A 15,202-nucleotide genomic window follows, 5' to 3' on the forward strand; every position below is an offset into this window, starting at 1 on the left:
GGCAGGGGAGTTGCTTGAATCCGGGGGGCGGAGGTTGCAGTGAGCTGAGATCACACCATTGCACTCCAGCCTGTGCGACAGAGTGAGACTCTGTCTCAAAAAAATAAATAAATAAAATAAAAATAATAAAATAATAAAAATAAAAAATAGAAATTAAATTAAATTAAGAAATTAAAAAAAATGGGCTGGGCATGGTGGCTCACACCTGTAATCCCGCACTTTGGGAGGATGAGGCGGGAGGATCACTTGAGGCTGGCTGTTTGAGACTAGCCTGAGCAACAGAGCAAGACCCCGTGTCTTCAAAAAATTTTTTTAAGTTAGCTGGGCATGGTGGCATGTGCCTGAAGTCCCAGCTACTCAGAAGACTGAGGTGGGAGGATCACCTGTTCCCAGGAATTGAAGGATGCAGGGAAACACTATTGCACTACTGCACTCCAGCCTGGATGACAGAGCAAGACCCTGTCTCTACTTAAAAAAAAAAAAGGAAAAGAAATGAATGCGATATACAATTCACTGGGGTATTTACTATTTGTATTAATAAAATATTAAATATTTTTCTATCATATATACAGCCATAAAATCTTATAAATAAATAAATTAAAATGAAAGAACAAATGAAACGCTGAGCTGTACTGCCAAAGAGTAAAGGCAAGAGGCTGGCAAAGTCCAAATTTCTCTATTTCTTTTGTCCATCAACTACTAGTGGATGCTGTGATCAAATATTAATCTGCCAGGTCAAGTCCTCTTTACTCCTGAAGCAGAAACACCAAACATTAAGTCAGGGCAAATTACTTGCTGGAAAACCAATAGGGTCACAAAACTAAGGCTGAAGCATTTTCTCCTGTAATCCATGTTACCTCAATGAGTAGTGTTCACTAGTGCTCTGCTATTAGTAAATTAGTGAGTCAAAACAAAGCATTACCTAACAAAGGAATATTAGACATAGGTAGATATTTGTCAACTGTAAAACGGCAAAGTTAACTAGATCATATTTGACAAGCGAAGGCCAGAAAAAGCAAATTCATCAAGAATTGAGATCTATTTCTTCCAAGATAGTTCTTTTATTGTCAACCTTCTTTAAAGATTTATGCTGAAACAACAGAACTTTTTGGAGACTTACTTTAGCCAAAGGCACAGAGAACAAGCTCTTACCACTTTCGGCTAGAGCAGCAGCCACTTCATTGAGAGTGGAATAGATGTTGCAGGCAGCCCATCGGCACTGGGCTCCCAGAGCACCCAGAGTTTCCATAAGTACCTGTATTAAAGACAAAGCAGGGGATGGGCAAGCCTGGGTCAAACAACTAGTCAAGGAGATAAAGTTTATATATTTTACAATCAGAAAATACAACAGGAATGACTTAGGCCAGTGATTTTCAAATTGGCCTCTACAGAACCTCTTCAGTATTCTAAGAAGAAGGCAAGTATTGGGGGAAGCCATGGGAAGACGGAGGCTCCAGCTGACTCTATGTTTTTACCAATTTAAATTAAGCCTCCCCATAAGATTTAATAAATCAAGGACTTCAGAGCCAAAACTTTTCTTAAAAAACACAGATTTACAGTTCTGCTTCTGTTTAGAATACACAAAGCTACAAGAGAAGCTCCCACCTTAACGACATGAAAAAGCTGGGTAGTTACTAGGAAGACTGAGGTGGGAGGACTGCTTGAGCCTGGGAGATGGAGGTTGTAGTGAGTCGTGACTGTGCCACTGCACTCCAGGCTGGACAACAGAGCGAGACCCTGTCTCCAAAAAACCAAACACATGGCCAGGCATGGTGGCTCATGCCTGTAATCCCACTTTGGGAGGCTGAGGCGGGTCATTACCTGAAGTCAGGAGTTCGAGACCAGCCTGGCCAACATGGTGAACCCTATCTCTACTAAAAATACAGAAAAATTAGCCAGGCATGGTGGCGCACGCCTGTAGTCCCAGCTACTTGGGAGGCTGAGGCAGGACAATGGCTTGAAACGGTGAGACAGAGGTTGCAGTGAGCTAAGATTGCACCACTGCACTCCAGCCTAGACAACAAGAGCAAAGCTCTGTCTCAAAAACAAATGGTCCGGCGCAGTGGCTCACGCCTGTAATCCCAACACTTTGGGAGGCTGAGGCAGGCAGATCATGAGATCAGGAGATCGAGACTATCCTGACTAACATGGTGAAACCCCGTCTCTACTGAAAACACACAAAAAATTAGCCAGGCATGGTGGGGGGTGCCTGTAGTCCCAGCTACTTGGGAGGCTGAGCCAGGAGAATGGTGTGAACCTGGGAGGCGGAGCTTGCAGTGAGCCGAGATTGCGCCACTGCACTCCAGCCTGGGTGACACAGCAAGACTCCGTCTCAAAACAAAACAAAATGAACAAACACATACACACAAACCCCCAAAACTGGGTAATCTACAAAGCCAAACTCTTCTTGAGCCCATCAAAGAGCTGAGGCCGTAAAGGAGAGCTGAGGCTGTAAAGCACCAAAGTGAACTGCCCTCCAAAGAGTGACAAATCCTTTTAAAGAGAGAGGGAAGACTGTTTCACCTTTGGCAGTGCATGTGAGGAAGAAATGGCTGCCACAGATGAGGATAAGAAAATGTCAGCTAAACTTCTGAACAATTAGAAAAGGCTGGGTGTGGGAAAGTGTGTCAATGTGGAATTTGTTGAAGCTCCAGGCACAAGTAGATTTCCCATTCACATGCAGGCTGTCTTCCAGAGGCTTCCACCCAGTGCTCAAAAGAAAGACTGGGGCAAGGAAGTGATTGGCTGTGCTCAGAAACAGACAGGAAACTTGGGCACTTCCCTGTACTCTTCTCTCATAGGAAGAAAAAGCCTCAAGCTATAGGAAGAGCAGGAAAAGTGGGCCTGCTATTAGGGACCAGGCAAAGATCCACTGTTTCTGGAGGAAGGCAGAAGCAAAAACTCTCTGCCTCTGGGAGAGGCACAGGAAAAACTCTTGGGCCCAGGACAGTTCACTGATACAAAGTAAGGATCTGCTACCTTTCTAGCTCTCCAGGAAGGGCAGGAAAACATGTCTTACCCAAGATCCACCACAGATACAAGGCAAAGTTTGGCTGTTACAGATAGGAGAGGCAGGAATATTGAGAAAGCCCTGCCCTCACAGAGGTCTGCCTAAGACTGAGACCGCACCAGAGATCCAAGAACCCCACTTGCCCTCACCGTGTGCTTAGCCCCAGGAAACAAGGAGCAACAGTCTAGTGCGGCAGATGGGACAGGTACTTGAAAAGAGTACACTTCTCTGGCACACATGTGCAGAAGTAGCTGAAAACTGAGGGTAAAGCAGAAACACTGAGGAATGTCCTTTGGTAACCTCAAATTACAAGGTTATAGCAGTCCACTGCTGGAGGAATTTGAAGCCTTTGTTGGTATACAACAAACTCTAAATCCAGCCCAATTCATGACTATAATGAAAACTAATATACTACCACTCAATTAAAAATGTCAGGACATATAAAAGTAAAAAAAAAAAAAAAAAAACACTGTCAGGAAATAAGTAAACAATAGAAGCAGGCTCTCAGATGAGCCAGATGTTTGATCAGACAGGAGCTTTAAAATAACTATGATTAATATGTTTATGTTATTTATTTTTACTTTTTTAGACACAGGGTCTTGCTACGTTGCCCAGGCTGGAGTAATATGTGTATGTTAAAGGACCTAGTTGAGAAAGACAGACAACATCTATGAATAGATAGAAAATTTCAGCAGAGGCCGGGCGCGGTGGCTCAAGCCTGTAATCCCAGCACTTTGGGAGGCCAAGACAGGCGGATCACGAGGTCAGGAGATCGAGACCATCCTGGCTAACACGGTGAAACCCCGTCTCTACTAAAAAAATACAAAAGCTAGCCGGGCGAGGTGGCGGGCGCCTGTAGTCCCAGCTACTTGGGAGGCTGAGCCAGGAGAATGGCATAAACTCGGGAGGCGGAGCTTGCAGTGAGCTGAGATCCAGCCACTGCACTCTAGCCCGGGCGACAGAGCAAGACTCCGTCTCAAAAAAAAAAAAAAAAAAAAAATTTCAGCAGAGATGGAAATTATAAAAAATCAAATACAGGCCGGTGCGGTGGCTCAGGCCTGTAAAGGCCAGCACCTTGGGAGGCTGAGGTGGGCGGATCACCTGGGGTCGGGAGTTTGAGACCAGCCTGACCAACATGGAGAAACCCCATCTCTACTAAAAATACAAAATTAGCCGCTTGGTGGCACATGCCTGTAATCCCAGTTATTTGGGAGGCTGAGGCAGGAGAATCGCTTGAACCCAGGAGGTGGAGGTTGTGGTGAGACAAGATTGCGCCATTGCACTCCAGCCTGGGCAACAAGAGCAAAATTCTGTCTTTAAAAAAAAAAAAAAAAAAGGCAAATACAAATGCCAGAAAAAAAAATGTCAAATTAAAAGTTCCTTCAACAGGTTTATCATCAGACTGGGCACATCCAGGGACAGAATCAGTGAACCTGAAGATAGACCAATAAAATTTACTGAACTGAGCCAGGCACAGTGGCTCATGCCTGTAACCCTAGCACTTTGAAAGGCTGAGGCAGGAGATCACTCGAGGCCAGGAGTTTGAGACCAGCCTGGGCATCACAGCAAGATCTCATCTCTACAAAAAATTTAAAAAATTAGCCGGGCATGATGATACATGCCTGTAGTCCCAGTTACTTGGAAGGCTGGGGCAGAAGGAACGCTTGAGCCCAGGAGTTTGAGGCTGCAATGAGCCTGCAATGATTGTACCATTGCACTCCAGCCTGGGTGACACAGTGAGACACTACTCAACAAAACAAAACAACAACAAAAAAAGAAATTACTGAACTGAAATACAAAAAGAAAGACTGGCAGAAAAAAATCAGAACAGAGTGCTTAAAATCTATGGGATCTATGGGAATCTATGGATTCTTTCCCTCTTTGCCTTCTGGAACTCCAATTACATGTATGGAGAGGAAAAAAAGAGGATCTGGGAACAATGACATTTCAAAACCAAACAGCACATTAGTGCCCAGATCCACTAAAAGGAGCCAGGCATTCTGGGAGAAATGGCTGATTCCAAGAGTAAGACATGGAATGTTCAAGATAAGCTTAGGTGATCTTGTACCAAAAGCAAGAAAGTGTTCAAAGAATGAAAGCGATATGTCAAAAGACAAAGAAGTCACAGAAGCCACACTGAAGAGGCTCTCCCTGGTCAAACTGGTAACAAGATGATCATGTAAGTAAGTAATGACAGTAATGGATTATAACCTATTAAATAAAATAGGAAACAATGATTCCATACAAATAAAAATAATGAATAAATCAAAGATAAAGAATGAGATATTTACAGTTTCAGAGTACTACCTCACATAAACATATTAATTCTATTTTTATTTATTTTTGAGACAGGGTCTCACTCTGTCACCCAGGCTGGAGTGCAGTGCAATCTCAGCTCACTGCTCACTGCAATCTCTACCTTCCGGGCTCAATCACTCCTCCCATCTCAGCCTCCCAAGTAGCTGGAACTATAGGCACGTGCCACCACACCTGGCTAACTTTTGTATTTTTTTGTAGAGATGGTGTTTTACCATGTTGCCTAGGCGAGTCTTGAACTTCTGGACTCAAGTGCTCTCTGCCAGCCTTGACCTCCCAAAGTGCTGGGATTACAAGCGTGAGCCATCGCACCCAGTCTAAAAAACATATTAATTATAAACTGAGAAAAATAACTTTTACAGAGGAAAATCCTGGCAGACACTACCTCAATCAGGGGATTAAAGTGAACATCATCAGTTCTGGGACAAACTGAAATCATGTGCCACCTGACAGGATGTATCACTTCCCTGTATTCCCACCATAGATGCATAGCCTGAATCTCATAATGAGGAAGCATCAGAAAAATCCAAATTGAGGAAATTCTACAAAATAATTCATCTGTAATCTTCAAAAGTGTCAAGGTCATGAAAATCAAAGAAAGACTGAGAAAGTGTTCTATACTAATGAAGATTAAAAAGACATGACAATTAAATGTGACATATAACCATGGACTGGATTCTTTCGTTAGAAAAATATTATCAGAACAACAAGTGAAACTCCAGTGGGATCTAAGGATTGGATGGTAATAATGAATCAATGTTAATTTTCTACTTCTGATGGTTATACTGGTTGTACAGGAAAATGTCCTTGTTTATAGAAAATATACACTATGGTATTTGGGGAATGCTACGGTCTGAATGTATGTTCTCCTCCTCCAGAGTCATATGTTAAAAACTAACCCCCTAGGTGACGATGGTATTAAAAAGTGATTATGGAAGTGATTGGGAGGTGATCAGACATGAGAGTTCTACGCTCACAAATGGGATTAGTGTACTTATAAAACAGGCCTGAGGAAGCTTGCGTTCCCCTTTGGCCATGCGAGGGCACATAGAAAGCGCCATCTATGAGGAACAGGCCCTCACCAGACACTGAATCTGCTGGCGCCTTGATCTTGGACTTCCCAGCCTCCAGAACTGTGAACAATAAATATCTATTGTTTATTAATTACCCAGTCTAAGGTATTTTGTTATAGCAGCCCAAATGAACTAAGATAAGGGTGAAAGAGTATTAGGTTGGCAAACAAAGCAAAATTTCTTTGTAGTTATTTTTTAAAGGAAAAAAATGTGGAGTGGAAACAATAAATTAATATTAAAATTGGTAAGCTAATTGTGATTCATCCATTCAGGAAAAAAATAGAAAAGGAACCATGAAGGGTGGTAATGCTCAGTGGGCCTAAGGGTAAAAAACAAACTAGATGTAATTCAGCAACATGAGACAGTAGAGAAGCACTTACTATTTTAAGCTACCACACTGAAGTCTCATGTCGCTGACTGAGCAGGCCAAAAAAGATTCAAGAGTGTTTCTGTCTTTTTGTTTTTTTTTGTTTTTTGTTTTTTTTTGAGAAGGAGTCTCGCTCTGTCACCCAGGCTGGAGTGCAGTGGCCAGATCTCAGCTCACTGCAAACTCCGCCTCCCGGGTTCACACCATTCTCCTGCCTCAGCCTCCCGAGTAGCTGGGACTACAGGCGCCCGCCACCTCGCCCGGCTAGTTTTTTGTATTTTTTTAGTAGAGACGGGGTTTCACCGTGTTAGCCAGGATGGTCTCGATCTCCTGACCTCGTGATCCGCCCGCCTCGGCCTCCCAAAGTGCTGGGATTACAGGTTTGAGCCACCGCGCCCGGCCGGTGTTTCTGTCTTGATTCATTAGTCTGTAGCTCCAAAATAGATAGCTTTTCAATTTATTATATTAATTTTGGGCAGTCAAGGTACTCTTTTCCTCGGAGAACATATAACCCAGAAAAGTCTCATAGTGAAGATGCTAATAGTAGCTGTCTGTACCTTGAGGAATCTCTAATGTTCTGAATCAGGAATGTGACCACATAAGTGTTGTGCTTTGGGAGACATGATCTTTGGAAAGCTGATCTAGCCACACAGATGACCCAGATCTTATGGATCCCCATAAAAGATTCCAGACCATTGCTCAATATTCCAATTTCCCTATAGTGGTCTCATTATGGTTAGCAACTCCATATACACTGCATCTCTGGTGATAAAAGAGGAGATCTAGAAAATTGTGGGGGCATTTTTGGTTGCCACAATAATTGGAAGGAGAGTGCTATTGGCATTTAGTGGGCAGGACCAGGAATCTCTATATTCTGAGTGTCTCAACAAAAAACTGTGTCTGTAGCTGGTACAATTTTCAAACGTCAAAACGAAAGTTCACATGTGGGTGAAAAACCTATCTACAATTATCTGAGTACTCAAACCTAATTCCACTTTACAAATTAGCAAAAAGTAGTTTTGTAGTTTTAATACAAAACAATAGTTTTCCAAGAATGTAACAGCTATGTAAATGAAGAAAAAACTTGTACTTTTTGTTGTTCTTGCTGTTCAGAAGTTTACAAAAAGTTGTTTACTATTTCAGAAAATCATGGCAATGCTGCTCTGATGCTCTGGAATCAGTAACACATTTCTTTCTGTCTTCAAATAATACTATTTCAAATAATACTGTGAAATAGTACAAATATCTGATTGTTCTACTATAGTTGTCCTCAAGTATTTACATATTGAAATACACATTAAGTATTGCACTTTCTTTTTTTCCTCCTTCATATTTCAGTTAAGATTTCATATTGATTTTTTTTAAAGATTATATGTACCTAGACATATTATATCTGAATTTCACTTCAGGATAATTCAGGGACACTGCAAAAAAAAAATGTTTTTTAATAAAAAGGGGACATTAAAACTGATGAGAATAAGGTAGGAATCATTGGTGTAAGCAAATCATGGTAATTCCAGGCCCCTTGCTAGGACTGATGGAGTACAGGCACGTGATCCAGTTCTGCCCAATGAGACATTATGGAGTATCCTGGAGGGACTTCCCTTGAGTGAGGAAGAAATGGTCCCTCTTCTTTTTCATGTCAGTTTGTGATGACTAGAATAGCTGTAAGCACCTTGCTATCAGCTTGAGGGTGAAGTAAGTATACTGGGGAGGCAGCTCCAAGAGAATCAGAGAGGTGAAGCTGGAGCCCTGAGATCCTGCATCTGAAGTCTGCCTTCCCTTTGGACTTTCTGCTATGTACTGTGATAAATTCCTTTATGTGACATAACTTTTCTTACAGTCTATTGTTACAATTGCTCTCTTTTATTTTGAGTTACTGTTGTTTATTTCTTACTGTGCTGAATTTATAGCTGTCTCTCCGTATCCTCAGGGAATTGATTCCAGGACTCCCATGGATACCAAAATCTGAGGATGCTCAAGTCCCTTATATAAAATGATGTAATGTTTGCATATAATCTGTGCACATCCTTCTGTATATTTTAAAGCATCTCTAGGTTATTTATAATACCTAATACAGTATAAATGCTATGTAAATAGTTGTTATATTTCTTATCTGTTATTTTTTATTGCTATATTATTTTATTTTCTGAATATTTTTGATCTGCAATTGGTCAAATCCTCAGGAAGCAGAACTGGTGGATACGGAGGGCCAACCGCATAAATTAAATTTGATCATAGGTATATATATATAGGAAAAAACATAATATATATAGGGTTCAGTACTACCTGAAGTTTCAGGTGTCCACTAGGGGTCTTGAAACTTATCCCCCACAGACAAGGCAGGAGGACTACTATATATTGAAGTTAAAATCTTGACTCTGTGATTTCTAGCTGTATAGCCTTAAACAAATATTTTAGGGCCTCTGAGCCTCAGCTGCTTCGTTTATAAAATGGAAACAAGAATACCTCTTTTATATGGCTATTATAAGGATTAATGAGCTAATACTTGTTAAGTTCTTAACTTGGTGCTTGGCATGTTGTAAGCTTTCGGTAGCTTGTGGCTATTATTAACTATTGTTATTAAAAGGAGAAAAGAAAAGAACTCACAGCAGTCTGAGCAGTGATGTGTGTGCAACCCACGATTTTGGCTCCAGCCAAAGGCTTTTCTCCTTGAGCTCTCTTCCTCAAAGCCATCAATGCAGGCATTTCTGAAAAGGCCCAATAAATACAGCAATATTAAAGAAGAGGGAATAAGAGATAAAAGAATAAACAGAAAAACTTATTTTCTTAAGTTAAGATCCTTCCCCTGATCAGGTTAGATTAGGTTTCTCCAGGGATCAAGACATTAAACCTGAATTTTCCTTTATAAAGGGCTTTCAGAGGCAAATGCTCCAGGGTTCTGATTCTCTATATTACTGTCCTTATCCAGTCTCTCTCCCCCCTTTTTTTTTTTCCCAAATATAGGGTTCCTTCTAGACTTGCCAGATTTTCCCAGTGTTTTCTGAACTCATATTTCTTTTGTTATAAGTATTCTTATCACATAGAAATTTCACAAGCTACCAGACCCCAGACATAAAAAGGGATTAATACAGACAAAAAGACACAGGCAGGTTAAGAAGGAAAAGGTGCTTGTTTTCTTTACCTTGTTCAGCAATTTCAATTTCTCTTCGTCCAAACTCTGCCTGTTTGATGTTCTTAACACAGAAGTCACTGCTTCCCTTAGAGTTCTTTTGCTGTTTGTCCCTGGGGGATGTCTCATCATCAGAGCTATCTGTATATGAAGCCGCTGGAATGACAGAATAAAAAATGCTCAGGGAATAAAAAAATGCTTCCTCTAAAATTCCAAACCACAGAGCGAACTGAGGCTTCTCTAGCCACCTAGCGCCATATAAATTTTTTACCTCTGGTAAGCACCTACATGCTATACACAGACCAGAAGAGGGAAGCTGAAAGAGATTGCCAAAGACATTCTTCCTGGACAGCCTTAACTTGAAATTAGGGTTAACTTCATCTTCAGAACATACAAAGGTCCTTGAATATGCAAAAAGGAAAGGTTACACCATGGTAGCATTAGGTGAAAGTTCCTAATGCAAGATCATGGTCATTAACCTATGGATTTTTGGGATTCTGGCTACTCTGCTCTGTGTGCTGCTTAAATATTTGATATAATTTGTGTTTTAGTACAATTACTGAACAGATAAGACCTAGAAAATAAGGAATCCATGGGAAAGTAATTAAGAACCACACAAAAAGTATTTGTCTGACATAACAGAGCTTTCTTTTTGACGACGGACTCTGATGAGGCTGAATTGTGCCTGCAGACCTACTTAGACATTAACAATGAAGTATTCAATGTGCTCTCCCTTCTTGCTGGCCTCAGTGGGTCCCGCGTTAGGCATTTTAGACTCCCAAAGAAGTGAATAAATCCTCTTTGGTACAATAAAATGCTCTGATAACTAATCCATTTAGCAACATACACTAGAGTGTGAAAGGTCCAAAACTTTTTATCGTGGCTAACAGGCAGCTGCTGCTACTGCTATTCACATGCTTAGCTGGGGTCTTTTTAGTCTTCACAGGATTCTGTAGTTACTAACCACTTGCTAGATTATTCGCAGCAGTGTCCATCCCTGATTTGCGTTTGAATTTCTGAAGATAGTTCTTAACCTCCAAGTTTTTTGGGGGGTTAAGAAACACTCTCTTGAAAAAGGTTTGTATCTCTCAATGGAGTAAAGTACTGCCATCACTTTTAAGGGTAGAAAACTGTGAAAGCTCAGAGTGCCTACGGTCTATGATACTCTGATCTACTTATATCCAGAGAATTAAGGCATTTCTGAGATTTCTTAGCAAATGGTCTATCTCTAGGAGGGCTGTAAAAGGCAAGTCTGACCTTGCCCAGTTAATCAGGCATGGCACTACAAACCATTTGGGCAGCAGGGGCTTGAGAATCTCTCACGGAGCTGGAGCAAAGTCCTAACACGAGGCAACAGGAATGAACATGGGCACCAGGGGAGGTGAGGGAATTAGTAAATCCCCAAAGAGACTTTTGTTCTTGAAAGGAGCTAATATGTACAAAAAGTTTGTGGTTCTCTCTCCTAGGGTGAGTGAAAGTTCAAAGTACTTTTGGCAACAGAACCCAGAAACAGCTTTCTGGGAAGTCATCCGTTTTACTAATCAATATTCAGAAATACCTAATAAATTAGAGGCTTAGGGGAACCATGCTTCTACCACCTGAGAGATAAAAAGATAATAGCCACCCCTAATCCTGATCCAGATTTATGGGAAAATTACTTTTGAAGAAAGTGTTCATATTCAGAATATCCTGAAATCTCAAATCCTTTTTCAGAGTCATGATGACTTTTATGCTTCCCAATGGCCATTCAAATATATTGGTCACGTGTTCTGGAGTCAGTCTTTGATTTAATTCTCAGTCTCTGTTTCTGGGTGTATAAAGTGGAGCTGATCCATTTGAAAGAGCTGTTAATTTACTCACATATTCAGTCATTCACACATTCAGTTGTTTATTCAAATTTTAATTATGCATCTATTGTGTACTAGGCATAGCCTAGGTGCTGGAAATACAGGACAGATATAGATGGTCCTTATATTCATGGAGTTTTCAGTCAAGTCAGTGAGTCAAAAAAGAAATAACTAGTTACAAAATTAGTTATTTAGAGCTTTAAAAAAAAAAACAGTTGTAATGTGTGCTGTAAAGCAGAAATCAGGATGTCATAAAACTATATAATAGGAGAACATGACTTGTCAGAGTCAAGTTGTTGAGCAGATTAAGTAAGATAATATATGTAAAGTGCTTAGTGCAATGCTTGGCATACAGTAATCAAGCATTCAATAAATGATACCTGATATTACCCACTTCTGCACATATTTTAAATTCAGTTCCAGATATAACATCTTTAAGAGTTCTTACTCAGCTTTAGGATTTTGAATGGGAAAAGAATGATATACATACATTATCATTTAGCAGTTTCTCTTTTTTTATATCTCCATCATCTCCTACTGATCTACCCAAGCAGCAGGTGGTTGGCTGGCAGTGATTTGAGAGGTTGAGACTGGAGTCCTAACTCTACCCAGAAGAGATCCCCCTTACTATGCCTCTTTAGTTTCTAAGAATGAGTCAGAAGAAAACAAAAAAGCAAAACAAAATTTGAAAACTTCCCCTTAAGGGAAGCATTCCAATTTCTGGCTTCACCATTTTTTCCCCCGACTCAAAGAAAAAAAAAAAAATCTTTATACTATTTCCCTATTCTAAAAGCTGGAAAAAAAGTATTTTACTTTCTTAACAGTAGTCAAGTAGTTACAGTTAATTCAACCAATGTTTTTCTTTGAACCAAAATGTATTTGTTTTCCAAGAGCCTTTTTTTTTTTTTTGAAGACAGAAGGTCTTACTCTGTCACCCAGGCTGGAGCACAGTGGCACGATCTCGGCTCACTGCAACCTCCGCCTCCTGGGTTCAAGCAATTCTCCTGCCTCAGCCTCCCTAGTAGCTGGGATTACAAGCGCCTGCTACTGTGCCCGGCTAATTTTTGCATTTTTAGTAGAGACAGGGTTTCGCCATGTTGGGCAGGCTGGTCTTGAACTCCTGACCTCAGGTGATCCACCCACTTTGACCTCCCAAAGTGCTAGGATTAGAGGCTTGAGCCACCATGCCCGGCCTCAAAGAACCCCTTATACGGACCTGCTATCAGGTAAGAACCAAAAATATCAGTTGTCTAGATTGTCCTACTATGTGGATACGACATGGCTGACAGATCCAGACCAAGAGAATGTATTACTAGTTCCGCAAACAGGGTGGAAAGGTTATTGCTGAATTAGTGACATTTACTCATTTATTCTTTGAATCCATATTCATTTCTGCCACAGAGTAACAAACTCATGATGACAGTTGAGATAGCATTAAGGATTGTTCATAGGAAAATTTAGAGAAACCCCGCACATACGTACAAACACACTTGAACAGAGTATCTAAAATATTTGTAATTGCCAGCATACTCTTTTTTTTTTTTTTTTTTTTGAGAGGGAGTCTCGCTCTGTCGCCCAGGCTGGAGTGCAGTGGCCGGATCTCAGCTCACTGCAAGCTCCGCCTCCCGGGTTCACGCCATTCTCCTGCCTCAGCCTCCGAGTAGCTGGGACTACAGGCGCCCGCCACCTCGCCCGGCTAGTTTTTTGTATTTTAGTAGAGACGGGGTTTCACCGTGTTAGCCAGGATGGTCTCGATCTCCTGACCTCGTGATCCGCCCGTCTCGGCCTCCCAAAGTGCTGGGATTACAGGCTTGAGCCACCGTGCCCGGCCATTGCCAGCATACTCTAAAGCCCAGAGTCATAGTTTAAATAAGCAAGAACAACCAATAACCTACTAAAATAGTCCTGAAATCCTAGCTCTGGCTTCAACCCTAAGTGGTTAAGTGACCAATTTTCAATTTATCCAACTGCAAACTGTAACAGATTCCCTCTTTCCTCATGCTCTTTCCCCCAACTACCACCAGAAAAATCTTATGAATAAATGAGATGATAACCAGAAGGGTTCAGTTTCTATGTAGAAAAGGAGTACGAAGTACAATATAACGGTACTATGGGATGTTATCTTGTTTCATTATTTTCCAAAATCAAAATACAACATGATGAATCAAGAATCCACAATCTATCTCACAGAACATGTATACACGTTTTAAGGCTCAAGCCTGATTAGCTTTACCTCTCAGCAGCTGTGATACTGTGAGTTACTGCTAGGAGAAGCAGCAGTCAGAACCCTGACTGAATTAGTCCTATTAGACTATTTTATGTCAGGCAACTCCTCTTGGGCCTAACCTATTCATCTGGTAATGGAAGTAACAGTAGGGACCTGTGTGTCAGGTTATAGCAGACTTCACTGATGAATAACACTCTAGAAATGTGTAAAAAGCTATGTTAGCATCTCAAATACAAACAAACAAAACTTTATTGTTCAGAAAAATCTGAAAATATATCAAACTTTATAAGAATTGTAGAGTTTGGGGAAAAAAAGAACCAATTGTGAAGAAGGGACTCCTGTCTTCTCTCCTCATTCTTAACCAAGTAACTCATTGCAAAGACAGCTTATTCAGAAATATATCACTGAGAATGGTCTGATTTAAAAAAAAGTATCTTCTGTTCATTTGTTTTTATGAGGTTTTTTTCCTTAGGGGAAGAGTTTTTTAGAAGTTTGCTTCTTATAAAATAGTTTCATGGATTAATGCAGCGTTGTTCAACCTGAGTTCTGCTAGAATTAAGTCCTAATGCCTTGAAGCATTCATTGTACATGATGAATTAACTTCTCTTCCACACATCTGGAAAGGTACTAGTTATGTATCATCTTTTGGAAAATTAAGAAAGTCTATAAAATCATTTTCTGTGTTCTGTGATTCAGATGAGGATCCCTGGTTGAGAAAAGCTGGTAGAGGTTCCTAAATGAAAGCATGGCAAAACTTAGTACTACGATCCCTAGGAAGGGAGAGGAGGCTACAGCCTATGTAAGCCTCTGAGTATCTTCAGCAAAACAAGCACTTTGGACAGGAAAGTATCTTGTTTTCAAATCTCATAAACCTGCTTTTGTTGTTCACACACACTGAGTATATTAGAGACCTCAACAAGGGTATAAAAGTATAATGTCTCTGAACACCTTTCACCAATATGTATTTATTGAGTACCTCTTTTGTGTCAAACAGTTCTAAGTGCTGGGAATACAGCAATGTAAAACAAAAAAAAAGAAAAAAAAATTCTCTGTTCTCATGGATCCTGCATTTAAGTAGAAGGGAAAAGACCAAACCATATTAGTAACATATATATGTTATATGATAAGTGCTATGAAGAAAAATAGAGGAAAATTTGATAGAGAATGTTGGGTGGAGCTCCGTATACTATTTATTTCTAATGAATTTTTTTTTTTTTTTTTTTTTTTTT

The 15,202-nt window shown here is 40.5% G+C and overlaps 1 protein-coding gene across 7 annotated transcripts in view; it reads right to left on the bottom strand.

Annotated features, from left to right (window-relative positions):
• AHCYL2 (adenosylhomocysteinase like 2) overlaps positions 1-15,202 on the bottom strand; it is a 219,764-nt gene that overhangs the window by 36,581 nt on the left and 167,981 nt on the right. For all 7 annotated transcript variants that reach the window (XM_017896260.1, XM_017896259.1, XM_017896264.1 and 4 more), the window contains 3 exons: positions 9,912-10,055; positions 9,377-9,477; positions 1,153-1,255 (listed from right to left, as the gene is read on the bottom strand). In XM_017896260.1, coding sequence (XP_017751749.1) covers positions 1,153-1,255; positions 9,377-9,477; positions 9,912-10,055 — 348 coding nt within the window. The remainder of the gene's footprint in view (positions 1-1,152; positions 1,256-9,376; positions 9,478-9,911; positions 10,056-15,202) is intronic.

The sequence above is a fragment of the Rhinopithecus bieti genome, unplaced genomic scaffold (assembly GCF_001698545.2).
Source record: "Rhinopithecus bieti isolate Rb0 unplaced genomic scaffold, ASM169854v2 scaffold_26131, whole genome shotgun sequence".
Taxonomy (NCBI): Eukaryota; Metazoa; Chordata; class Mammalia; order Primates; family Cercopithecidae; genus Rhinopithecus; species Rhinopithecus bieti.